This window comes from Pollicipes pollicipes, unplaced genomic scaffold (assembly GCF_011947565.3).
Source record: "Pollicipes pollicipes isolate AB1234 unplaced genomic scaffold, Ppol_2.1 Scaffold_3216;HRSCAF=3773_pilon_pilon_pilon, whole genome shotgun sequence".
NCBI classification, from domain to species: Eukaryota; Metazoa; Arthropoda; class Thecostraca; order Pollicipedomorpha; family Pollicipedidae; genus Pollicipes; species Pollicipes pollicipes.
The window spans coordinates 2,156,575-2,183,814 of record NW_023596251.1 but is presented as its reverse complement, the minus strand read 5'-3'; the positions used below and the strand labels follow the sequence as shown (position 1 = coordinate 2,183,814).

The following is a 27,240-nucleotide window of genomic DNA, read 5'->3' as shown; positions in this document are numbered from 1 at the left end:
CTTCGCTCCGCACTGGTGGAAGGCCAAGCCGGATAGGCCCCGGTGGGTGTCATTGGGTCCTCAGTGGGCCTTGGTGTCTACTGACACTGCCGGCGCGAGACGAGGCAGGCCTCTCCATCGCCTGTACTGGCATCGCTAGTGAACAAGTTCAGAGTTATCCTGTCGGCAGGCCGGCGCTACCAGCCGTGCGTAAGACCAGCGCATGAGTCAGGGCTAGGCTTCTCCTCACAGCAGGGGAGAACGGTTCGGAGCCATTTTGTGTGACGTTCGCACCGGCAGAAATCAAAAATTACATTTTCTGGAAGGGTGGAAGAGATCGGATTTCCCTTCTCCGACGACATGTGGAACTGTAAAAGTTTGAAACACTGCCTTTGGAGGGTACTGGTAGCGTGGCGCATCAGCTGCGTGTCTGGAAACCCGAGATACGAGTTCGACTCTCGATTCCCGTCCTTCCTGCCCAGGTAAGAGGCAGGCGGCGCCATCTAGCCTCAGCAGCTGAGTGCGTCATAAAACCCCAGTGACCAAAAGTTTAGAGGGTGGTTGGGTGCAATTTGCAAGTAAATGTAATGAGTAATTGATGAAATCTGGCGTAAATTAACTACCCCGCCAATGAACGAGAGTCTAACGTCCATACCGCGGCGTGCTTCCACTTGTCATCTCTGGAAGTTCAGAACTCAATGTCTTCTTTCATTCTGTAATTTATTTGATAAACGTTTCGCAAACGACAAGCGAGCCTTTAATTTGCTGACAGATATGAAAATATCCGTATCCTTATCCTTAGTTTATATTACTCATGTATTTGTGAACACACGACGCGTGAAATGGATTTTATCCCCCATGCTAGAGCGCGTGTTAAGTACCCACTCGATCTGTAGCCAATGGCGCACAATATACCGTGCCCATTAGAAGACTTCGCGCATTAAATATATCCGCGGGCTACAGATGTGTTCACGGGTCTCATTGAAACGGTCCACAAGGGTCCACTATGACGAGCGTCAAAGCCGGGCCAGATGTCAAAGTTGACCGGTCCAGACAGACTGGGCCGATTGACAACCAGCTAAACTAAAATAACCACTGGCTGACCATTGAAATGCTGGATTGAAATATTACGTCGCAAGAGACATTCAGACCATCCACAGACTTATGCTACTGTACCTAACAATGTGCAAACCGTTTGCATAGCTCATTCACATATTCTACTTGATTACGTTTTGATGAATGTATGAAAGCACATGACGCTGAGTAAATTGTATAGAATGACAACACTATAAATGCGGCTTGCAACCAAGCTTTTATCCCAACCAGATAAGCTAACTGCCTTTTAATAACAAACATGTCTTATTGCACAAAAACTACCAAACAACCTGATCTAGTCCAGCAATGTCATGCAACCTATCTGTCAGACATTGCAGCCTGGTTTGAAAAAAATTGACGTTTGTTGCTAGAAAGCAAGCGATGAAATTGTTAAATTCCCTCTTGTGTGACCGAAAATATTTAGATGTGATCCGCCGGGTACATCATTCCTGAATTGTATCACATGCATGGCAGTTTCTGTGTACTTATCTTTACAGCATGGGCACAGTCAAATCCTTGGTAAGGGGAGGGGAAATGAGAAAAAAAAGAGAGGGGAGAGAGTCAAAAAAAAAATTCCCCTGGTTGTGAAAGCCCTCCCCCCAAAATCAAATCCCATGCTATGGGTCACTTGGCTTTGAGGGCATGAATTCTCTCCTGGTTTTAATTTTCACCTACTTAACTGCAACAGAAGCCAGAAGCTACTGGGAGACGCACTTCAGTGTGCATTTTGAAGGCAATGACTGGACGAAGCGGGAGGTAGCAGACTGCATGGGATAAACTGAAGGCGACATTAATTTTACAATCTTTCAGTGGACGTTTTCTGCGCCTATAGACTCAAAAGTTTTGCCACAACTTTTTTGAGTTCTACAAAAATATTGAGGTTTCATGAACGCAGATTTTGTATCGAGTTAAGGTCAAAAACTTGCATTTACCAACGCTCCAATGGCGATATTAAACCTTCAATCAGAATCGATCACGAAAAAATTACGTAACATGGCCATGAGCAAACACATTCGCAAGTCCTGGGAACAAAACCTCGACGCCCGGCTTTGCAGTCTCCATAGACTGCGTGGCGCGGGTTTCGCGGGCTCAAAAAGCTGCGACCAGTGAGGGAGCGAAAATGATATTGCATTTGAAAGAACCATTTTTCAATTCTTAAGAGTACTGATGCGCACGTTTAGAAGGTAATCCAGGCGTATATTTCGCCTCACGGTTTGTAGATTGGTAGAAGGAACAGACTGCATTAACGGCACCGTGAGCTGGTCCTGGAATCTGTTGGCGGAACAAAAAGTGTAAAGGTAAAATATCAAAATTTGTGTCCCTCGAAATGCTTATCTGTCCAGAGGACATCCTCCAAATAATGCAGGTCAATTATACGCTACATTCTAATCTTTTAACGGTGCAAATGCAGCTTGAAAGGCTTTCGGATGCAATATGTCACGATAGTCGCTCTCGCGCGCCCGGCGGAACTATATAATTTATTGTCATCTTTTACAATACCTTTTAATAATAATAAGACCACATGCCTAACATATGTGGTCCGGTCTTGTCCTGCTTGGGATAGGGTGGTCAGGTCAAGACCGGCCCGGGGCCGTCTGATCGGAGCTGGTGCTGCTGACCCACATAGGGGCCCTCAACGACTCGGAAGGCCCAATCAGCGCAAATGACTCTCCGACTGGCATTTGAGGGCCCAGTCCGCAGGACTGAGTCCCTTAATAAGATCTCAGGCCATTGGGCACTTGACCGTTGGTAACAGGGCCCATAGAGCCTATTGAGGACCTGAGGGGGCACGTGCCGCTGCGCCCTCTCCCCCGCCCGCATTGCTGCTTCACAGGCAGGTTTATAATCTTAACGCCAGAACCGTGGTGATTTTGCCTGCCGGTGGAGCCTCACCTTTCTTAAGCTTTTTCCGGAATTCTTTGTGAGCGATATCGGTCGTCGTGCTCAAATTGCAAGTGCCTGAGTGTTTATCATTTTGCACAGGCTGGAGAGACATAGGGTTTCTGACCTCGACGATCCGTGACATAATACACCTTTCTCACTATCACTTTAAGAAAAACATTTGTTGCTGATTTTTGAATAGCATTGGATATCCCACTTTAACTTAAAGGAAATTCAATTCATCCCTCCAAAAGATGTAAAGCTGTCCCGTAAACCCTGGCCAACGGTTTTATGTTTAACCGTTAATTTTACTCTTTTTGGCTTTACAGGGTAAGAATCAGGGTCTAAAGTAATTTCGTTAACTGAATGATAGATGGCTATCTGCATGGTCCCGGTTAAAGTATCTTGCCATTTCAGAATCAGCTTCTAGGTACATATTAAGACTACGAAAGCACTGGATGGGCAGAAAATATAACATGTTAACGCGCTATTGACCATTTCAGAAATAAGTTGGTGTTTGGCCTGAGAATTATATCGATGGATTTTTGAACACAACATCCTCATGCGTATCGGGATCGGTTTTTTTCGGAAATTTTCGGAATTGGTGGTGTCTGACATCTCTAGTCAAAGCACACCGACAAACGTTGACTCACTGCCGTCCTCCGCTGGCGAGGCGGAGGTGAAAGCGCTTGATTCGAGGCAGCGATGGAATAAACACTTAAGGCATCTGCACATAACCCGACTAAGAAAAACGTGTACCGAAATTCGACGTCATCTGAAAATGCGCTCAACGGGCGATAAAATCCTCCTTCTCACCGGCTCAGCCGTTTATGATGGCCCCTCAATGCCCGTCTAAGTCTCGTCAATGTATGTGAGCAAAAGGGGACTGCTGGGCCAAAGAATTACAGCCAAAATGTATAAGCTGCTGGCATGCTAAGTACTCAGGCACATCACTTCTAGGATCATAATATGTTTTGTCGAATAGAAGCGTCATGCTATCCTATAAATACGTAATATTTGTACACGCCAAGTCCTTCATCTGCTAGTATGAATCCATAAGTCTTTGACACATTTTTCACATAATACCATCTGGATTAGTATAAAGAACGATTCGCTACAACATGTGGAAGATTTTCGAGGTTCAGTGCGGCCCAGATAAAAGTTAGCCCATGTTCCCCAACAGTAGCAAGCGTAATCGTACAGTCGTGACTGGTGGAATTCAACCGCCTTTGGAATGGCAAAACACGGTCAGCAACGGCAGTTACCATCAGTGATTCCACACCCGTCAAATGGTGGCAACGAAAGGTTTTCCAGACCGCTGGTGGTCCGGGATGCGCAAAAGCTGAGCCTCTAGCTGTTAGTCGATTTTCTGGTCGATTGTCCACAATGATGCGCCCCATCTTAAGTCTGAATGCGGCCTTGCGCTTTAGGAGGTTAGGTGGTTTGTCCACGTATATGCAGTTGTTGAGGCTAGTCCACAGCATGAAGTCCAGAGATGACAGATCGCGTGGCTAAGAAGCCATAGCATGAAGTCCAGAGATGACAGATCGCGTGGGTAAGAAGCCACAGCATGAAGTCCAGAGATGACAGATCGCGTGGGTAAGGAGCCACAGCATGAAGTCCAGAGATGACAGATCGCGTGGGTAAGAAGCCACAGCACGAAGTCCAGAGATGACAGATCGCGTGGGTAAGGAGCCACAGCATGAAGTCCAGAGATGACAGATCGCGTGGGTAAGAAGCCACAGCACGAAGTCCAGAGATGACAGATCGCGTGGGTAAGGAGCCACAGCACGAAGTCCAGAGATGACAGATCGCGTGGGTAAGAAGCCACAGCATGAAGTCCAGAGATGACAGATCGCGTGGGTAAGGAGCTACAGCATGAAGTCCAGAGATGACAGATGGCGTGGGTAAGGAGCCACAGCATGAAGTCCCGAGATGACAGATGGCGTGGGTAAGAAGCCACAGCATGAAGTCCAGAGATGACAGATGGCGTGGGTAAGGAGCCACAGCATGAAGTCCAGGGATGACAGATCGCGTGGGTAAGAAGCCACAGCATGAAGTCCAGAGATGACAGACGGCGTGGGTAAGGAGCCGCAGCATGAAGTCCAGAGATGACAGATCGCGTGGGTAAGGAGCCGCAGCATGAAGTCCAGAGATGACAGATGGCGTGGGTAAGGAGCCACAGCATGAAGTCCAGAGATGACAGATCGCGTGGGTAAGGAGCCACAGTATGAAGTCCAGAGATGACAGATTGCGTGGGTAAGGAGCCACAGCACACCAGTCTTCAGCAGATGTGCATTTCAGGAAATAATTCTAGAACCAATCTGGTGAAGTCCGTGCTGCATGCGGTGTCACCCCGTTTGCTGGAGCCACTCCTCGTCCCGACCTATCCCGTGAAGTGACCTCAGGGCCGTCTAGAAGGGCGTCAAAGCCACGTGGTAATGACAAGATATTCAGTCTCGCCCTCATGAGCCATGTTCAGCAGAGTCATGACTTGATGAACGTGAGGATACTCATTACTACCATTGTTCTTGACATCGCTTTGTCACTGGATGGTCATTTGAAAAATACAGCAGTTCGAAAGGCATTCGAACTTTCACCGAGCTGATCACAATGGTCCATATCACAAGACGTTTTTCTTTAAATTACACCATGCTAAGCTTTGCACAAAAGGTAACTTCTATTGCTCTGAAATTCGGAAATGATCTCTCCACGCAGAAAATGTTTTAAGAAATTGCATATTAGTGAAGACATTGAAGACAGACAATGAATACAACATTCGAGACGCAAATAAGACTTCAATGAAATCGGAGGAAAAACCGGGTTTCAGGGATAGGTTATGTCAGCCTAATCAGTTCAGTCTCCTAGCTTTTTTGCAAAGTGACACCCTGCCTGTGATGGCAGGCTGGGTGGCAGGCAATATGCCAAAATATAGTATGCTGGTTTGACATACTGCGTAAACATGCAGAGCAAAAATACCAGGTTTGAAATTGATGCCTGCCTAGCAATTTCATACTACGCTTCAATGATTGAGTGTAGCAAGCGTAAAAAATAAATATAGCTTAATGCACTAGCACCGATGAAGTAACATAGTACGAAAAACAAACTTGTAGAATAGGATCGCAAAAGTTTCAATATTTGACTAGACGTGGCAATTCAGGCGGATCCGTCGCTCCTCAGGCGTGACAAAATTGCATTGGGTCCGCTGGCAATCTGGGTATGTTGTTCCTTGATTGTGCATCACTCTTGCTGAATAACTGCACGTAGGTGCCTACTACCCTAACCTTTATGATATCATGCTGCCTTCATTATGTTGTCGTAAAATAGCCAACAAACAAAAATGAAAAATGCACCCCTGTGCCCCTGCAACATCGTTACATCGCTATATCGTTACATCGTTACACCCAAATTTATTATGACAAGTGTACAAAGGTATGTTTGGTGTGCAGTCAAACACAATTCAAGTTGAAAAAATGGAAAAGTGAAAGAACGATGTCCACTTAAACTGGCCAACAAACGGGCTTCTCCCCGGCTGTAGTTCATTTTTTCTCAAAGTTAGGGGGCGTTGAAGCCCCCCTCCCCTACAGAAAATCGCACCCTTGCCAGTAGTGGTAATTGGTGCTTGGTGTGTCTTATGCAGTGCCTGGTGTGAAGTGCGTCTCTCCATCCACGCCCTCAAGTGCCTCTCCCCCTCCCCCAAAGATACCCTTGTGTGCCGCATATTGATAAAATTTCAGAGTAGTGTCATAGAGCACGCTATTTGGGCGACGCCATCGGTGCATCTTAACCTTTGAATATTGTCAGTGGCATTGCCAAGATCCTCTGTACAATATCCACTAACAACTTACGTCGAGTCGTTGCAGCGGCTCGATTATAGCGGCAAAGATCTCTTTCGGGAAAGGCGACAAGATTGCATTCATACACATTGCCAAGCATGACGTGTAAGCGGGGTAAAGTTTTCTATTCAGTTGATGTGGCTCCAGCCCTCCACCCTCACCCTGACTCCAAAGTGGGCTCCAGCCCCCCTTCCTATATAACGTTGGGAAGAAAATTGTCCAAATCCGGGGAGAAACCCGTTTGTTAGGGAATTTTGGGGGCGGGCTGTTTCATTTCCACTGCTCAGCCCTCCGGCTCATTTTGCGAAACTAGCGCCCTAAACTAGCGTGCAGCAGACATGCGTGTCACACCGTCAATCATAGAAAATGGTCATTCGCATAAGTTTGCTGTCGGTGTGCGCCCATAGCTAACCACGTTCCTATCAGATACTGATAAATGCAAATACGACCATCGCACAATGATGAGAATCACTCTAGGGCGTCGCTACGGCGGGTCAGAGGCGCGTCTCCATTGGTCGTGGAGCTCGTTATTATATCTAACTACCGCACTGCATGAACAAAAACGTGCTCATAACGCTCTCGCCTGTCGCCACCGTTCTGCGCCGCAGCGTTACGATGCCATGCCGTCCTCACTGGAGACAAGAGACCCCATTACCGACATGTTGCGCCCGTGCTGAAACAATGCCCCCAGATGCAATGTCGGAAAGAAGTGAATGTTTGAAGGTCACCAACGGGATCGAGTCATCAGATAGCATAATTCTGCAAAATGCCTGCAGAGTGCAGGCTGTATCATTGAGTTGCATGCATACCATTTGCAGCGTTTTGCAAAAGTTCTGATTGCTTGGTCTAAACGTGCCCACTTGGGCCTTGCCCTTCTACGCCAGCGCTTATAAGTCCCACTAACTGGGATTAGACTCTATAGCCACACCCATGCAGACCCAGTCATGATGCTCGGTGTTGCGTCCATAATTTGATCCCAGAGGAAAAATATACCGGACTAAATTATGCCAGGTCAATAGGTCCCCGCATGCATAGCAAGAAACAAGTGTTGCCTTTCTTTACATTGAAGGCACATTGTTGGTTGACTTGACCACATGTTCAGCGTTTCTTAGCCAATGCCGTGGTTTGCAATTTGTCATAACGCCGACTGATGTGGGGAGGGGGGGGGGGGGGGTTGAAGAGGTCCACTTTGCTGTTTTGAAACCAAGAAAGATAAAACCGCGCGGAAAAAGCGGTGGACTGATCTCATCGAGACCTCGCGACTGGTAATGTTTTTTTTTTTAAATTACATTATGCATTTGCATCATTATTGTATTTTGTATCTTTTTCACAATCTTATCATGCATGTATATATACATATATATATATATATATATATATATATATATATATATATATATATATCGGTGTGTGGGTGTGGGTGTGGGTGTGGGTGTGGGTGTGGCTGGGTGTGTGCGTGTGGGTGGGTGTGTTACAGGTTAGCCGGCGGGGTCCCGACAGCCCGCCTTTCTTGAGCGCAGATCGTGGATGGTGCTCGCAGCATTCGAACGAGTGCTGCATGCTTGGACTCGGTGACCGAGGCCGGTCACGTGCGCGTCTGCGCAAAAGCATGCCCATTGGTCTGTGTCGAGGCTGTCTCGAATTAGTCACATGAGGTGGCGGTGGTGGTCACGTCGGATCATTATGGCCCCCGCCGGTCCCGCGTCGCGGCCTGGGGTGACGTCAGTGCTGCGTCCGTATGCTCGTGGAAGGTTTCTTCGGTAGGTGGTGTGTCTGTCCGTTTGTCAATTTGTTTGTTTTCTGATCCGTCCCGTTGATCGGGAATGGCAAAACTCTCGGCTGAAACCCGTCCAGCGCGCGGGCGCGGGCTTCCCTTACGATCGGGCGTCTTCTCCCTTTCTTTTATTTGTTGCTTGATCCCGCTCGCAAAACTTGAACTCGGAAATGGTTAAGATTTAACCTCTCAGGGTGCCTTGATGGCGCTGCGGCAGCACTACCCGGTGACATCATTAGACGTAACTGTTCTTGGGGTTCAGCAGAGAGGTTTTTTTTAGAAAAACCCCAACGGTGGTACGCCCTTTAAAGCGGACATGAATAATTGTTTCATCTACACCAAAGGTATGTCGTAATACGTCAGGCTCTTACAAACATCAAAGGTGTGCATGTTCACTTTTACATAGGTCATATCGCGTAACGTGCTTGTATTCTCATTCGCCATTGGGAAACATGAGATGAGCCTGTAGGGGAACATATTGACGCTGCTTTCGATTTGTTTGGCATATTGCGGCAATACCCGATGCAGTCATTTCAACGTTTTAGATTTCCACTCTAAAGGGCGGCGTCAAAGGCGTGAGCCAAAAACTCCTACGACCTGATGAGGCCCCCTCAAGCGCCATATCAAACCAGCATAGACCATATCCGGTCAGATAACATCGCTGTTTTCTGGGCGACGTTTGGTGACGCATGCGTCCTGAATGCCACGTTGAGAGTGCTGACAGGAAAAACTTGCACGAACCGTATCTCGTGACCGGGAAAACCTGCGTAAGTTTCAGCTCTTGTCAACGAAAACGACCGGCATCAGCAACAGGCGGCCATATTTACGGATATTTTAGCAAGCCAGGATAAATCAGCAACGGGCTAGGAAATCGCCAATAATCAGTGCTCGGTGGATTGTGCTGAAACGACCTTTTAGCTCGAGTTTGAGGTAATGCTCATATTTAGATGCAGGGAAACACCAGCGTGAGGAGGCGCTCCGTGTGTTTTCATTGCTTAGCCAGCTTAACATGGAGCATAAAGCACGGACCGCAAGCAGGTCATGTCAGTGCTGCAAGTACACCACCTCCGTGACGTGTTTTTAATTTATTCTTTTCCACCCCACACCATCTCTCAGACCTCAACGTAGATGGCTTTCACGAAAAATCGAGCAACGGTGCATAATCTCTTCAACATCACCACACAAGGTTTCGCAAAGTCCACATCGCGGGCGTTCGTCAGTGACGTGGGCTCTGTCGGCTAAGCAGACTTAGTGATATCCGTATGCCGGTCCAATTCCCCCATGCGGTCCTCCGATGCCGTGGTGTCCATAAAGACCGGGCCCCCCGACGAGGCCGGGGCCGTAGGCGCCGAGGCCGGAGCCGTAGGCGCCGAGGCCGGAGCCGTAGGCGCCGAAGCCGGGGCCGTGGGCGCCGAAGCCGGGGCCGTGGGCGCCGAAGCCGCCTCTGAAGCCGCCATGGAGGTTGTCGTAACCTCTGTTCTGCAGGAAAGACTTGCAGACGTGGCCGTAGCAAGGGCCGTGCTCACTGGCGTAGTAGACGTTCTGGTTGTGCACCGGGAGCAGGCCCGGGTGATGCTCGTTGCGGCGGATGCTCACGGACGAGGAAGAAGACGAGGCGGCGGCCACCGCCACCATGCAGGCGAGCAGGAGGAGCTGCCGATCAGAGGTCACCGGGCTTGGCACGGGTCATTGGGAGGTCATAGAACACTGAGAGATGTCAAAGGTTGCGGGGACCGGGTTGGAGTTCACCGGGGTTTATGGCTCGCCGTGGAGGTCAGTGTTCCCAAAGAGTTAGATGACCTCTAGGGAAAGGGAGAGTACATAGATCAACTCTAAAAAATGACCTGACGAATGATCTCTAGAGAGTTAGAGGTCATTTGCGGCATCGGGGCTAATCGCGGAGGTCGAGGCCTATGGTCAGGGCAGCGGCTCTTACATGTGTACGTCACGACAGTGTCAGGAATCGCAGCCTCACTAAAGGGACGTTAACTCTAGTGATGCGGCTGGAGTGAGTCCGGCAATTTTGCTCACCTGACACCTCACCCCCCCCCCCGCAACCCCCATTCCCACCCCCACCCCATGCGACGCTGACTCGCTTTTACCCCGGCTCCCGCCCACACCTGGCTCAGATCGCTCACCTTCATGCTGGCAGGGCCTGATCAGAGTGCAGCCATTGTCGACCGTATCACCGCTTTAATACCGAGACGGCGCCCGGCTCCAGGCTGCCAGCGGAGGAAGGGCGCGGTCCAGGTCCTGACACGGCTGGCACTGGTCTGCACCTACTGATTTGGACCGGATGGCCGCTGGGCGTTGTCCATTGCAGTCGCTTGCAAAATTGAAAACCTGTTCGTGTGGCTAAAAGCTGGATATCCGTGAGATACAGTAGGATTTGTGATTGTATTATGGAGAACGTGAGAATGCTGAAAATGATAGATGGAGATCTCAAATGTTCTTATTCATATCGTGCGCAGTCGTAATAACAAAGACTGGTGTCGGGATGAATGGCTGTGGTGTCAAGAGAACCCAGTGGGGACTGGAATAGTAAGTAGTGATGTGCATTGCAAGGCGAAACTGTTCAATTTCGGGCAACGGTATCCTCAGCGTCGGTATATCTGTATGCATCTATATGTCGTTTTCCCGCTCCCGAACCTCCCCCCCGCTCGTCTCTTAATTGGCACCCAGGCCTGAGATCTACGGAGGTACTTTTCCCCAGCGTTATCTTCACGATCTTTTGCGACACTCAAAAAGGGAGCTTGTAGGATGTTTTTTTGAGTTTATCAATCACTATATAGCTTACAAATACTAATCCTACTCGAGTCAACAAGAACATTTTGGATACGGCACGTGTCAGGTAGGTCAAACAAAAGAAGATGGCGAGGTCATGACGTCAACTTAACTTTGAGTTGGTTAACTAGCACGCGTGTGCGTGTTATTATTCTGATCATATGGTCCGAATTTACAAGGCAGGGCCTGTAATAGACAAGCCCGCGGCGTGACCCCCGAACATATGCGGGCTTTAACTCGGTGACCGCTGCTTGGAGAGGTCTGAGGTCGGCACAGGCGTATTTACGACCCATGACTACCACGCAATTTCATTTTCGGCTTTTTGAAACATGTGGGTGTAAGGCTTTGGTTCCGTGAGGTGTCTCTGGCGTGAAATTCTCGCAAGGTCCCCAGAATGCGTGAATCTTATGCATGAAAGCACTGCAACAACTGCGCATTTCCTGCTTTTATTCCTTTTGTCTGCGATGGAAAAGCATCTTATCGTTGCAGCTATTGACGCTTTCAACTCCCACGGTATGCCAAAAGTCATTTATCAGAATCTTCCTCACACTGGCTGAGAAGTGTCATTTTAGAATCGCAAGATTCCGGATAACAGAATTCCTCTGCAGCGATGCGACTTGCACCTCAAACTGGCCATATTCATCAACGGAGTCCTCGCAACGACCGAACAGAGCTGTGTACTTTTTGAAAAAGGCTTCTTAGTGTGGTCTGGACATGCCAGTGATTTCACGCATGTTTCTTTTAGGTGGCTTCTTTAACCTCAGGTGGATCACAAACCGCTTGTTCCGCTTGTCATTGCCAAGGACCTACTCGAGGCACCCATTCACGACCAGAAAATTATGATGTCTTTGATGTGCTACAATGGTTCTGTCATACACGTAGCAGGTCCACAGCGCTGCGCACCAGGCTACCTGTCACCCCAGCCGCCAGTCAGTGATGCTGAAGTAGCAGCTGCAGCTGTAGCGCCAGATCTTGATGGTCATGTTCTGGTTGCATCCCAAGCACTCGCAGTTCAAGACAGACGGCTTGAGGAGGTCCGAGAAGCCCAGCAGAGAGAGAGAAGATCAGCACTGGCACTAGCCTGCTCCCAGCACTAGACAGACGGCTTGAGAAGGTCCGAGAGGCCCAGCAAAAAGAGCACCAGTACTTCCAGTTCTAAACAGACAGCTGGAGGAGGTCTGAGGGGCCTAGCAGAGAGAGAAAGAGAGAGAGAGAGAGAGGAGAGAGAGAGAGAGAGAGAGAGAGAGAGAGAGAGAGAGAGAGAGAGAGAGAGAGAGAGAGAGAGAGAGAGAGAGAGAGAGAGAGAGAGAGAGAGAGAGAGAGAGAGAGAGAGAGAGAGAGAGAGAGAGAGAGAGAGATAGAGAGAGAGAGAGAGGGGGGGACTATCTGGCAGATGATACAGCGTACCACGGCTGAATGACAAGCCGGTTGGCTAGAGGCCATCCAGGGCGAGGGGGGCGAGAGGCCATCATCTGCTCTGGGGGAAGGGGAGGGGGGCAGAGGTCACCAACGTCACCTCAGCGCCACTGACGACATCCTGAGGCGCGTTTACGAACGAACCTTCGGCAAGCTAAGCAGACACTCTGGTCGGCGTCAGCGTATCGTAAATCGAAGGACGCGCTCAAAGAACGTAACGTGCCAACGTGGTTTTCAGATGCATCGCCTTCCCAACTACAGCTCAGCTTGTCACTGACATTTACAATCGAACACATATGATGTAACAGAACAGGTGTTCGTCCACTCCACGTGAATTCTGCACCTGAAAGGTTCCAGATTTGAAAATGCCGGTTCTGTGCACGCCCCGCGCCCGGCGTCGAAGGTAACCAACCAGCGTTAAAACTATAGCAACGCTACATCCGTCAACCGATCAGCGTCGATCTAAAAACAGCAGGATTATAGAGGCCATAGTTTGACGGAAGGATTGCGACGTGGAATTATCACGGATGGAAAAGTGTTCACACTTGCGTCCCTGGCAGGCGTGTATGTGTGCGACGTTTCGGCCAGTCAACTTTGAGGCCTTTTCAAGCGTCATTGAGTTCTTACCAGGCATGAATGGCGTTTGCTTTCAACCTTGTGGGAGCTTCCAGCCATTCACACCCGAGTTTTCTGCTTGGCATTGTTGCGACCCGAACCGGGATCTTCTGATTACGAAACCAACATTACCAACTGAGCTAGCCGGGATGAACATCTTCAGTCAGGACCCGAAGGACTGCCTTTTCCGGCTAGCTCCATTGGTGGAGCGCTGAACCGGTCATGAGAAGACTACGGTTCAAATCCCAAAAATTCCCAGGGGAGAATTCGGGATCCGACGCGCACGTCCATACATGGCAGCAAGACAACGCCATCCAGGCCTTGCCGTGACTTACAACACATCACGATGGTTTGACAATTGACTGGCCGAAACAGGGTACATATATCAAAACATCGGACGAAGACAGAAGCCTGTATCTTTAATCCATCCATTCTAAAGTCTTCAATATGGCAACATCACCAATTTTTCTAATGCGGCTGCGCTGGAAGATCAGCTATGGTAGACTGGCCCGCACTGTGGCCAAAGGATCATATCCTTAATGCTCAGAAGTAAAGAACCAGAGTTGTCCGACGTGAATTCAACCGTAGTTGACCACAATCGACGCAATATGTCCTCGGCATAATGCATGCGCTAGATTGTGTTGTATGAGTTTCATTTTAAACAGTTTGATGCGTTGTCGAGTTTCGCCTAGCATTTTCGGCAATATGGCGGCTACGCCAGGTGTAAACAAGGCACCGGCGCTCTTCATCTGATCGGCTTTTCTATTACATCGCGCATTTTTCCGTTCATCTGAAACATTCCCCGCGTCATCTCGGTGTTCAAGCAGAGCGATTGATCAGATCTGAACAGTTTTTGGCCCATCTCTTTTCTCCCTGCACTGTCTAAAATGACGGAGAATGACGCTTGTTCGCTGTTACTTTCTCGCCGTCTTGAAAACCATGTACAAACGTCATCGCGATGTACTTACCCGTCCATGTCACTGGACGGGGAACGCCCTGATCGATGCTGTCGAGTAGGTCGCAAAGGCTTTCGACAACGGCCATGTCGTGTCGATAATGAAGATTGATCTCGCAAGGCCTTTTGCAGCGTTCATCCCAGCGTCCTCCTGAGCAAGCTGAAGTGGTGTGGGGTGTGCTCGGAATTGTTCCGGGACTGCCTGAGCGGTCGGAAGCAGGTGGTTGGTGGCTGCTACGCCACACTATCACTATCCCACCGATTGGCCCAGGATCCCTTGTCAGTCCAATAATTTTCCTCGTCTTCAACGACCTACTCAGATTCCTATCCCACGTCCGCCTACTATACTACGCTAATGACACCCGATTCTTTGACTTTGCCACTTCTGATGTAGTCGGCCTGTCTAACCTGAAGACTCGTGTCGAGGGTTCCATTCAGTGCCCTCAAAGCCGGTTTCAGTTAAACAGCCTCAAAATAAACCCCTCAAAAGGTAGACTTCATGCTGCTCGGCACCAAGCTCTCCATACAAAAGACCGGCAACTTCAACATGACCATTTCGGCGTTCATCGAACATCTCCAGCGAAGGTGCTGGATGTATCCCGTGACCACCATCTCAGCTGGGAAACTCAACTTCTCTCGCTATTCGGCGCTGTAATGCAATCCTCGCACCCCTGTTCAAAATTCGAAACCACTTAAATCCTGACGTTCTGAAGCTCCCTGTAAAATTCCACGCGTTTCCCCAACTCCTCAACTGGGGCGTCCGTCTGGGGTGGAGCGACCGAGTATCAACTAGGCAGTGTTCCAAAGCTGACGCACTTCGCAGCCAGTCTAGTCAGCGGTGTCCGCGGTGGCGATCACATTTCACCCGCCTTGGAAACGCTCGGCTGGCTTGGCTTCGCGGATCATGTGCAACTCAATCAATTCAAGTTCAAATGATCCAACCCGGGCCGTTTCCGACGGCGTCGACTCGCTGACTCGCTGCACCTGCCGCGCGTCCGACTGACCGCCACCCAGCGGCCGTTTCCATACCGCGCCGTCGCCGCGCGGAACCGATGGCCCGCCGACAGCCGTCCACGACCCCTCGCGCGGGGTATTCTTGACGGTTTTAAATAACTGACTCCGTGTGCTTTGTGTGCACATATTTTTTCCCTTGTATGGCTAGGGGCAGAACAAACACTGCGTGAATGCGCCCTCAGTTGTATAAATGTATTTTTTTTTATTTTTCTAATTTCTTTCTTAAAACATTTGATCCGAACCCTTCGAATGAACGGATTTCTGGGATCAGAGCTTACGTTAAGCAGTGCTTGTTGTGTGAGCCCTGACCCCCACCATCCGATAGCACAATTCCATGTCAACAGCAGAATTTGGTGGCGAAAGCTTAACGTGCCGCAATGCTCGGCACGGTCCGTCTTGCCCTCTGACGTTAACTGACCTTTAGCGCGGCCGCTGCCACCGGCAGCAGGCCATTCCTGTCAAGGCCAAACAGCGAGCGCCCCAAAACGACTAGAACCCACCCGCCACGGGTGGGTGGATCGGAAGGCAGGCGCTCTAACCAACTGAGCCACCGGGACGGGCGAAATGAAAATTATGCTGGTCAGTTTGTTATCCCAACCAACATTAGGGCTACCATTCTGAATTGCTGAGTTGGCTGCACGACAGCGAATCCTGTCCAACTGAATGTAGAAAGGCAGCAAGCATGCAATCGTGGTGGCCAGCCTTCAGCCAGGACATGACGGAACGCTTGGCAGCGTGCCAGGTTTGGCAGATTATCGCACTGGTTCACTGGAGAGCGCCACTGCAACTGACAGGTTATGGTCACACTTGGCAGCCGACAGCCGTCATCGCGTCTAATACGCTTGGCAACCGACAGCTGTCATCGCGACTAACACACTTGGCAACCGACAGCCGTCATCGCGACTAACACACCTGGCAACCGACAGCCGTCCTTGCAACTAACACACTTGGCAACCGACAGCCGTCATCACGACCAACACACTTGGCAACCGACAGCCGTCATTGTGACTAACACACTTGGCAACCGATAGCCGTCATTGCGACTAACACACTCGGCAACCGACAGCCGTCACCGCGACTAACACCTTGGCAACCGACAGCCGTCATCGCGACTAACATACTTGGCAACCAACAGCCGTCATTGCGACTAACAAACTTGGCAACCGACAGCCGTCATCGCGACCAACACGCTTGGCAACCGACAGCCGTCATTGCGACCAACACGCTTGGCAACCGACAGCCGTCATTGCGACCAACACGCTTGGCAACCGACAGCCGTCACCGCGACTAACACCCTTGGCAACCGACAGCCGTCATCGCGACTAACATACTTGGCAACCGACAGCCGTCATTGCGACTAACAAACTTGGCAACCGACAGCCGTCATCGCGACCAACACGCTTGGCAACCGACAGCCGTCATCGCGACTAGCACTCTTGGCAACCGACAGCCGTCATTGCGACCAACACGCTTGGCAACCGACAGCCGTCATTGCGACCAACACGCTTGGCAAACCGACAGCCGTCATCCGCGACCAACACGCTTGGCAACCGATCAGCCAGTCATCGCCGACTAGCCCTCTTGGCAACCCCCCAACACGCTTGGCAACCGACAGCCGTCATCGCGACTAGCACTCTTGGCAACCGACAGCCGTCATTGCGACCAACACGCTTGGCAACCGACAGCCGTCATCGCGACTAGCACTCTTGGCAACCGACAGCCGTCACCGCGACTAACACACTTGGCAGCCGACAGCCGTCATCACGACCAATGCACTTGGCAACCGACAGCCGTCATCGCGACTAGCACACTTGGCAACCGACAGCCGTCATCGCGACTAACGATTTCTGAAGAGCATGGATGGGATCTACGATAACTGCTAACATTTTGAGAAAATTTACGTAACCATCAAATCCGACAAATGTGATTGAAGCTGTCATTCAATGTTGATGCTCGTCACCAGGTATGGAAGAGCTAATCTGCTGCCATCAGATGGTGGAGACAATTCGCTTTGCTACAGCTCCGTCGGTTCAGTGTCAGAGATGTGTCAGCCATCGCCTTAGATATGTTAATTGTTCTCCAGCAAATACCTCCCCGGGCGCGAGGGCGAACACGCAAAGTTTGCTTTTGGTTCGAGCGTCTGGCAAGGCAGCCGCCGTGGTGCGCAGCTCCGCTTATTTTGCTCACTCGTCGCGTTTACATGTGACCTAGTCTCGAGAAAATCTTCCGTAGCCTAGTGTCGGATGTGGGCTACCTATCAGGAGCCTTTCGTGGCGTTGCTTGCACCTTCGTGACATTGATTCGCATGTATTTTCATCCCTGCCTGCGATGTCGTTAGTAAGGAAACGTGACACACGTCGTCGCGCACCTTTTTATGGAGCGCCAGCGACTGCAGGGGCCCATATTAGTGTTCATGGGCCATGGAGCAGCCGAGGCTCGGACGTGAACTCCCACGCTGGGGCCGAAGGGCCCTGGCCCTGTCCGTCGTTGCAATGTCAGCTGCAGCCATATGCACAACTGCATGGCGGGCGGCGAAGCGTATGCTCTCCTACGACGCTTAAAGCTGCCAGATCGTAGCCGCTGACGTCACAGAGGGTAGCGCGTGAGCCGCTCGAGAGGTTTGCTCGAGGGGTGACGGTGTGTTCAGGTTTGCTCGAGAGATGACTGTGTGCTCAGGTCTGGTTGAGAGGTGAATGTGTGCCCAGGTTTGGTCGAGAGGTAACTGTGTGCTCAGGTTTGGTCGAGAGGTGACTGTGTGCTCAGGTTTGGTCGAGAGGTGACTGTGTGCCCAGGTTTGGTCGAGAGGTAACTGTGTGCTCAGGTTTGGTCGAGAGGTGACTGTGTGCCCAGGTTTGGTCGAGAGGTGACTGTGTGCCCAGGTCTGGTCGAGAGGTGACTGTGTGCCCAGGTCTGGTCGAGAGGTGACTGTGTGCTCAGGCCTGGTCGAGAGGTGACTGTGTGCCCAGGTCTGGCCGAGAGGTGACTGTGTGCCCAGGCCTGGTCGAGAGGTGACTGTGAGCCCAGGTCTGGTCGAGAGGTGACTGTGTGCTCAGTAATCATTGCCGTCCCCCGCCGGGACGTGCCAGCTCGGTGATGAGCTGTTCGAGTGATAGCTCGTGCAGCGTCTTCAGGCATCTTCGTGTGTCTAGTTCCGGCCGTCGGGAATGTCCAGGATGATGTCACCTAAAACGCGCAGTGGTCGGTCCCTGACGATCACGTGTGGAAGCTGATGGTGCAGACGCGCAGTGGTCGGTCCCTGACGATTACGTGTGGAAGCTGATGGTGCAAACGCGCAGTGGTCGGTCCCTGACGATTACGTGTGGAAGCTGATGGTGCAGACCGTCGAACGCAGGTGGATGATCGCTTTCGTTGATGGGAAGAATGAAAGGTGGTAAGTGCTTTGACTTGAGCCAGAAACTCAGCGTGGTCGTCAAAATATGCGTAGTCCGACAAAAAACAAACCCGGCCTTGGTTGTTGTGACCTTATGAGGACTGATTCTACATCTGTAATGCTTGTAGAGAACTTGTCACGGAAGGCACGCAGTAAACGATGAATGTTTGTGGTGCTCCGTCCGCCTCGCTAGGATTATTTCTCTTCCGTTACCTCTGCTGAACAGTCTTGGACACTCAATGAGTTCAGAATTTGCGTTGCTTCATGTACGTGTACAGCACACCTAAAACTGTTTTGTATTACTCTAGCATATCAGAAGTGAATTTGGAATGTTATTCCAAACAATTGCGCACACTGTCAGCGGTCAGTGTTGGCATAACCATTTCTTTCTGTTCTTAGTTCTGTCTGCGTAGTTCAAATAGTAGCGCACCGTAAACTTGGCAAACAGCTTCGTTGATAACGAGGTTTTGTGATCTCAAAAAACGTCAGGTGTGTGGATGACCGACCGCGTGCTTTTCACTTGCGTGGGATATAAAACGTTCCTTCATTTTTACTTTGATGGAAGGTTAAAGCAGATGCAGTCCCATGACCTAATAATGCAGCCCCAATAATGTATGGCAGTGGTAACTTCAGGATCTTTGCGACAAACCACGCTTGAGAAGACCCTGGATCCAAATCTGTCCTTACATCATACTCACCGAAAACGATGCTCGCGAGAGCTGCCAAATCTCCGCTTCTACCGGCTGTTAAGCGCTGGTTTAACCCAGACCCTGGTCTTTCTCAACTAATACTGCTAGAGCAATAAAAAAGGCCAAGTGATAGATCAGACTTTTTTCTGCCATAAGCTTGCTGCTGTTTTTCTCTAGTTCTTGTCGTTCACGCCATATACTGTCAAATCGGATCATGCGGATTAACGTCAAGGTATCTACTCCAAATGGCGAACGTTTGGTAAGCACCTAAACACGGCATACGGTGCACATTTTTGCTTTTTGTAGGACGCTGATGCCGCACGTACATTTTGGAAAGAACCGCACGACCACATTTGATCCGAGGGTAGCACAGTTGCGTTCGGTGTGAGGCTCATTCCATTCTAGTGTTGACCCGATGAGTAAAGAACGCGAAGGTCAACAGGTGCACGCACGCAGGTTTGGAATGCAGCATACTTTTTTCTACTGAAAAGAACATCTTGAATAGCCTGAGACCACCACATTTGCGCTTTCCAGTCTGTCCCATAAGCAAGCTAAAAAATTTTAAGCCACGACTGAGAGCTGAACCTCATAACATATAACATGTTACATGAGTTAGCAGACGGAAAATGATTGGAGGCGGACCGGGGCGTAGCTTTAACCACGTCTCTGTGATTGGAGGAACCAAGTCAGGATTAAAGAGCTTAGACTGTGGTCCGGGGGGACTTGACCTAACAGCAAACAGTTTTGTACAGTGACAGTAGTAATTTTGGAAGGAAAAACGTAATCAAATGTGCATTCTACGGGGATAATCATAGAGGGGAGAACCCATTTTCCTTGGCCGCATCGCTTCGGTCACCGATACCGTTCTGACACAGTGAGTTATTTTAATGTTAAGCCCCACCGCTGTGCGTGAAATAAATTGACAAAAATAGCATTTCCTAACCAAACTTCTGGGAGTGCAAATGTGGTAGCATGTACGCCGTGGTATCTGTGTGAGCTGTATGATCGGGGAGACAGCAGTTGCCATGTGACAAATTATGAAGATGCATGATCGGAGAGACAGTAGTTGCCATGTGACAAATTATGAAGCTGTATGATCGGAGAGACAGCAGTTGCCACGTGACAAATTATGAAGCGAATCGTAAGTGACCCAAATTTGCTGCGTTTTGAGGTCAACAAAAATGGAACGTAATGTTCCATCCCATTATAGGTCAATCATGAAGTGATCATTTGGTTTCGTTGTGCCCACCGTGCGCAAATGATGATTGTTGAGCCAATTAAAACATGTGTTTACCAACGTTTGACCTATTAGATGACCTTGACTTTGACCCGAATTACGACCATGGTGGCGAATGTCTTGTTCAGAATCGCCAACCCAATTGAACGTTGATTACCGCATCTCCATATATTCTCCTACTTCGGAAATTACGGCTATTCTGTTTCCAGTAGTAACAAAACGCATCTTGGGAGCCTTGCAGGGCACCTATAGGAAGTGCCCGTCACTTTTAAGTTGTGTTGTCATGCGACGCACCAAAGCTGAGTGAGGTTGAGTTCAAATCACCAGGTCAAAAACTAACAATAATGAAATTTCAAAGTGTCAAGAGAGTTGTCTTGCATCGTGGTAAATTCAGTGCTATGCAAGTATGATCCATTTGAATTATTCGGCTACAAGTTATATAACGTCGAATATAAGCTAGCAGCGTGACATCTGGAAAAAAAAACCCGAGGTTGTAGCTCGGAAGACATTGCTCGAGAGGTCTAAAATTTGCTTTGGTGTCTTTATGGCCTATGATTACCCGACTATCAAAATGTGCATTTTTTGAAGGCGTGCGGGTCACATGCCTGGTTGGGTTGCTGTGAAATACTTCATGGTGGCCCGAGCTGCATAAGGAATTGATCACCAGCATTATTACGATAGAGTTATCTCGGAGCATTTCATAATGTTCTTTTTGTCCTCGGTAGTGAGTGTAATTTATATCAAAGCAACTGGAGTGAAGAATCGAGGCGGATTTATTCGTGAAACGCTTACACCACGACTTCAAACAAAAGATTCACTTCTGGCTGCTTCCTATGTGTATTGCCGTTGGTTACAACCACATGCACACACACATACATGCAATCAAAACACCTCAGCGCATAAACACACAGGTGCTCAAGATGCTCTACAGACGGCGGTGAAGACGATGACATGACGTTCATGGGACGGGGACGGTACACTTAACGCAGCGATTTCCAACCAACCGCTTAGTGATATACATATCCAGCGTTGCCGTAGCCGTGGTGGATCGGGGTATGCGGATGCTTGGCGGCGCCGTAGTACTGGACGTCAGCGTTGTAGCCCGAGTAGCCGTCCACCCAGTACCTCACCACCTGCAAGCGGCCATCGGGAAGGACCTGCGAGTAGGAGCCCTCCGTCTTGTCGCCCAGCCGGTTCTCTTGTTTGTCGACTTTGACGCCCGAGTACGGGTCCTTGACTGAGTAGGCCGTGCTGTAGTCTGGCACGGCGTAGTAATCGTTGAAGTGGCCGGCGGCGGCGACAGCCAGCAGAGCGGATAAGACGATCAGCTGCAAGGGAGGGTTCGGTGAGCGCTAAGGCCATGGACAAATGTGGCAAACAGACGGGGCAAAGCCTTTAGGGTTGTTGTGAAGAGGGCTGCTGTTATGCTCTTGATTTGCGTGCCGCATTGAAGGCTATGATGAAATTAACCAACCTTTGGTTACCAGGTGACATATATGTGTTTGGATCACGCCAAAAGAAAACGCCCAAAATTATCCTTCAAAAACGTCAAGAATGTAGACCAGATTCCAAATCATTATTTTCTTAAAGTTTGAAAAACTTGTCTGTATTCTAAAGTATTCTTTCGACATAGTTTGGGAAAGACCCAAAGGCCTGGGTGGTCCATCGCCGACACCCTAAAAAGTGCCACAGATCGCAGAAAATAATTCGACCAAAGTTCAAACGGATGCGAGATAATAGGAGGTCCAATGATCACGACTCAGAAATTGGATCTCCTATATAGATTCTTTCAGTCTATAGCATAGCGATGACTTCCTGGCCGGGCATATCTGACAAGCTCAGTATGTAAACTTTTTGTCGGGTTGTAACTCAACACGCTTGAAGTTCGGGGACCAGCAAATTCAGGATTTTGTGTAGCGTGTGTTTTAAGAAGCGCCTACATCTGACTGTGACGCTATCCATGTACGCTTAGCCGTAGGTGCGTATGCCTGCAGCCAATACATTCTACCATTTTGTTAAACATTTGCTCTAAATCTTTTATTAAACGGGTTTTAGGAATCACACCCACGCTAAGCCACGCTGGTATCGTGAGCTCTGACCAACACCATCATTCAATCGTGAAATTCCAGGCTAACGGCAGCTTTTTGCGACGAAAGCTTAACATGCCTCAGTGCTCGGTACGGTCCGTTCTGCCCTCTGACGTCACCTGAACTTAGGCGCGGCCGCTGCCACCGGTCGTAGGCCGCCCCAGCCAGGGCTAAATAGCGGGCGCCTTAAGCGACTCAAGCCCACCTCCCGTTGGGTGGGTGAACCGGAAGGCAGGCACCCTTAGCAGCCGAACCATAGAGATAGACATTTTTGAAATATACGATATAAATAAACTCCTAAAAACAGGACTGTCTGCTGTTTGTTACGAGCGTGAACAAAGTACCTGCTTAGGACATCGAGACCAACATTCACTGCACGGAAAACAACGCTAGGGAAAATCGGACACCCGAAACGACCGCAGATCGGACCGGACAGTGACTGACAATGTCCGTGGTTTGCACCTGTAGACTGAGAACGTGATCTAGCTTAAGAGAGTGACTGCGGCAATGTATTTTGGACGGACGGAAAATGGTGAAATCAGAGAAATAGACGTAAGTTATATTTTTCATATGCTTGAAGCGTGTGCAACTGTTATTGCATTTGGCGCGAGGCAGGTTTCACATATGATATGTGGTCGATGGCCTGTGGTGCTCCGGCGGTCGTGATGCTGATGTTGATCTGATTGCTGATGTATATTCAACGGTGATCGCTGATATTCCAAGTTCAAAACGCTCTATTACAGAACATGCCACAAGCAGCCACCATGGCTGTAAAAAAAGAAGAAAATTCAACATTTTTGGTACGTTTAAGCCGCCGTGGGTCACTTTTATTTGTGACGCCAATGTAATCATTAGGTGCCTGAGACAGGTCACAGAGTTGCTTCTGTTATCGGGATCTGCCTATAACGGAGGTCAGTGTTCAGTTCGTGAGGCTTCTGTTATCGGGATCTGCCTATGATGGAGGTCAGTGTTCAGTTCGTGAGGCTTCTGTTATCGGGATCTGCCTATGATGGAGGTCAGTGTTCAGTTCGTGAGGCTTCTGTTATCGGGATCTGCCTATGACGGAGGTCAGGGCTCAGTTCGTGAGTCTTCTGTTATCGCGATCTGCCTATGACGGAGGTCAGTGTTCAGTTCGTGAGGCTTCTGTTATCGGGATCTGCCTATGACGGAGGTCAGTGTTCAGTTCGTGAGGCTTCTGTTATCGGGATCTGCCTATGACGGAGGTCAGTGTTCAGTTCGTGAGGCTTACGCATGCCGGTGTCTGATAAGTTTCCTCGATCTTTCTGACAAAAGAAGAGCCGATGGAGACGCACTGCTCAGGTTACCTCGACGTTTCCGACAAAAGACGAGCCAATGGAGACGCACTGCTCGGGGGCATAGCACGGCAGCTGGCTTGCACACCAGAATGCGTCATACATCTTTGACTTGACTGGAATACCAGCAGACCCACTCGGGACTTTGGAATGTCAGGAATTGTCGCTGACCTTTTGCGCTGTGAGCAATTGTACCGCTAACTACCAACGGGCCACACTGCTCGTTTTCTCCTGAACCCGGAAAAAGTCAACCAAAGTGCGCAGCTCAATCAGACAAACTCGGTCCCGCTCGTGTTACAATTCCGGCATCGTTTTCCCCGCCACGATCGTTGATTCCCTCATTGTAGCGCATTTCCAGGCACTGTGACGTCACAAGAAACACGCCGCGGTCGCCATGCCAGCTTTGTGAGTTCCCGTAGACCTGTGACCATTACTTTCCTTAGCTGTGGCCTCATCTGGGGTTGCCTGTCACCAGCGCTGTGGAGCCAGTAATATCGAAGGCCTTTTGCGTCGGCTCTTTCCATGTCATGTCATGGGCGTACCACCAAACTCGAAGGCCTTTTGCGTCGGCCCTTTCCATGTCATGTCATGGGCGTACCACCAAACTTGAAGCCAATTCGGGACGCGTTCTCCCCCCAGTGTTGGCACCTGGCTGCGCTACCAAACTGCCGACACCTCCACTCACGTACCCACGCCGCAGACATTGGAGAGTGGGGAGAGTCTGCATATATATATATATATATATATATATATATATATATATATATATATTTACAACGCGTATTTTCCAAGGAGGCCTCAAAGCCATGCCGCACGTTCAGGTTTTAAACAGCATTTAAGCCCCATCCCAACCCGCCACCAGCCACTTTTCGTTGCAGTGTTGCGATGCAATGCGAGGCCGAAAGGAATAAAAAAGGAGCATAGCAGCCCAAATCACGCGCACTTGAATGCCATAAAACACCGTCGACACACCTCATTCACTCAAGATGGTGGACAGTTCTGTGCTTCACAGTAATTTCACGCGAGACACGGAGACCAGCCGCCTGAAATTCGAGTTTTCATCTGCCAAGAGGCAGCGTCCCGTGCCGTCTCGTGCGTAGGCTGCAGTGCGGGCCGCGTTGGGAAATCTCACTGGCTCTAACGTTATGCTACGTTTCGGCTCGGTTCGGCCTTGCATTGCATCACGACGCTGCGCAGCGAAAACCGGCCATCGTGGGGCCGCCTTTAGGGAAACTGGATCGGGGTCTTCTGCCAATGCTGGCAGGGGCACAGATCTCTCACCTTCATGGCCGCGGGATCGGGCTGCAGAATAGTTGCCGCAAGACTGGTTGAAGTGAAGCCCTTCCGCCGCCTTTTATGCGAGTCTGCAGGATCGCGGTCCCACGGGCGCGGTAGTCGGGCTGCAGCGAGCCCGGTACACTCCGTACCCCTCCCCATCAGGAGTGGTCGGCGTATCGCGCGCACTCCCACGGTAACGTTTGCAGGCAGAAAACCCATAAATCCAGGCCCTTGGCGGTCCTCTGCGTAGCACTATGCTGAAGCAAACCATTTTTACTTGGTTGCTCTGAACGACTCGCGATCATCAGACCGTGCAGCTTCTGTACAACTTCAATAGAAGAGAGAATATTAATGTCAATGGAAGATCGTACGACAGTCACATTAACTGAAAGCGTGTTTACACATGTGGGGGTTTTCAGAGACTCACGGCTGACTGGCCATTGTCTAACTTCGCTGTCGCTCAATATGCGAAATATATGTTTAGAAGTCATGCTTCTCAAATCAAAGTGAGCTCAATTACCATCTTTAACTTCAGCAAGCTTCAAACCGATATACAGGCACCGAGTCCTGCCCAGGGTGAATGCGGTTGAACGAATCTTTTTTTTGGACAAAGACAATATTTTTCTTTAGGCAAATTGCAGACATCGCCAACAAGATATTGAGATATTAAGGGTCGCCTGTATCTAACGGCACGCATGAAAGTGGAGATGGCGTATAACGGAAACTTAACAAGGGAGGAAAGTTTATCCGAGAGGTTGCGTAACGGAAGCTTAACAGGGATGGAAAGTTTGTCCTAGAGGATGCGTAACGGAAGCTTAACAAGGGGGGAAAGTTTGTCTGAGAGGATGCGCAACGGAAGCTTAACAAGGATGGAAAGCTTATGCGAGAGGATGCGTAACGAAATCTTAACAGGGATGGAAAGTTTGTCCGAGAAGATGTGCAACGGAAGCTTGACAAGGGAGGAAAGGTAATGTTTGGGGCAGCGTAGGTTACGATTATGTGAGGATTCAAATTATGCTAAACTTGTTTAAGGAAATTAAGGCGTTGAAGCCGGATGGCGATGATTTCCTTCTTGGCATGCTGCGCCTGATCCTCGCACGTCGAAGCTGATCCTTTCTGGACCGGGATCGTACTGATTTCGTTAGTAGTTGGCTGCTTGACATTTGTACAAGTTCCTTGACATTTTCAGCACTTTGTCCGAATAGACCGCGACGTATTACCCATTAGGGGAGGTCATGTTTGACCGGTTTCTGGTAACATTAACAATACGATTCACTTGTTAGCACAAGATGCACAATTGTTGGCACACTACGCACGTAACGCATGATAATTACGGGTGTTTTTTAATCGATGTAATTAACTTCAACGGAACAGGTGTCAGGCCTGATTGTATCTGAGGGCGTGGGGCCAGGTCACCAGAGGTCAAGTCAGCTATACACGCCTCATTGCGCTTGTGTGCTGGATTCACGGCGCCTACACTTGCAAGGCAAATTTTCCGTAATCCACCACAGGAAATCACTTTGATGAATATCATGCGATCGATTGTGGTGATTTTTTGGGGCCGAGGTTACGCCGGGTCAAATAAGTTTAAAATGGTTCACTACAGCCAGATATAGTCTGCACCGTGACAGGTGCAGAGATGTTTGGTCGGTGATAGTTCATTTTTCAGCGAGTTTTGCTGCTGGTTGCTTGCATGCAAGCGGCATTCACATTCAGAAGATTGAGCAAGGTCATGACTTTGCCCATTAGTGCCGGAGTGCAGATTCTGGGCTACCGTGCAATCCCTGGTGTGCTCTGATTGTAGATGAAATTTGGTTCTCGCACAGCTTAAATGCGTTTGTTCAACAGTGCTCTTTACTGTGTAGCAACTGTATTATAATGATTATTGAAATACAT

General features: G+C 49.5%; 2 protein-coding genes across 2 annotated transcripts; both read right to left on the bottom strand.

The window, feature by feature from the left end:
• Positions 1-9,813: 9,813 nt before the first annotated feature.
• Positions 9,814-10,709, bottom strand: LOC119091010 (keratin-associated protein 19-3-like). The gene is made up of 2 exons (XM_037213732.1): positions 10,704-10,709; positions 9,814-10,218 (listed from the first exon to the last, which is right to left on the bottom strand). Exons 1-2 carry the CDS (start codon positions 10,707-10,709, stop codon positions 9,814-9,816), a joined length of 411 nt encoding a protein of 136 aa, XP_037069627.1.
• A 10,964-nt stretch (positions 10,710-21,673) lies between these two features.
• LOC119091009 (cuticle protein 19-like) lies at positions 21,674-25,353 on the bottom strand. The gene is made up of 2 exons (XM_037213730.1): positions 25,348-25,353; positions 21,674-21,994 (listed from the first exon to the last, which is right to left on the bottom strand). Exons 1-2 carry the CDS (start codon positions 25,351-25,353, stop codon positions 21,674-21,676), a joined length of 327 nt encoding a protein of 108 aa, XP_037069625.1.
• Between the last annotated feature and the right edge of the window lie 1,887 nt (positions 25,354-27,240).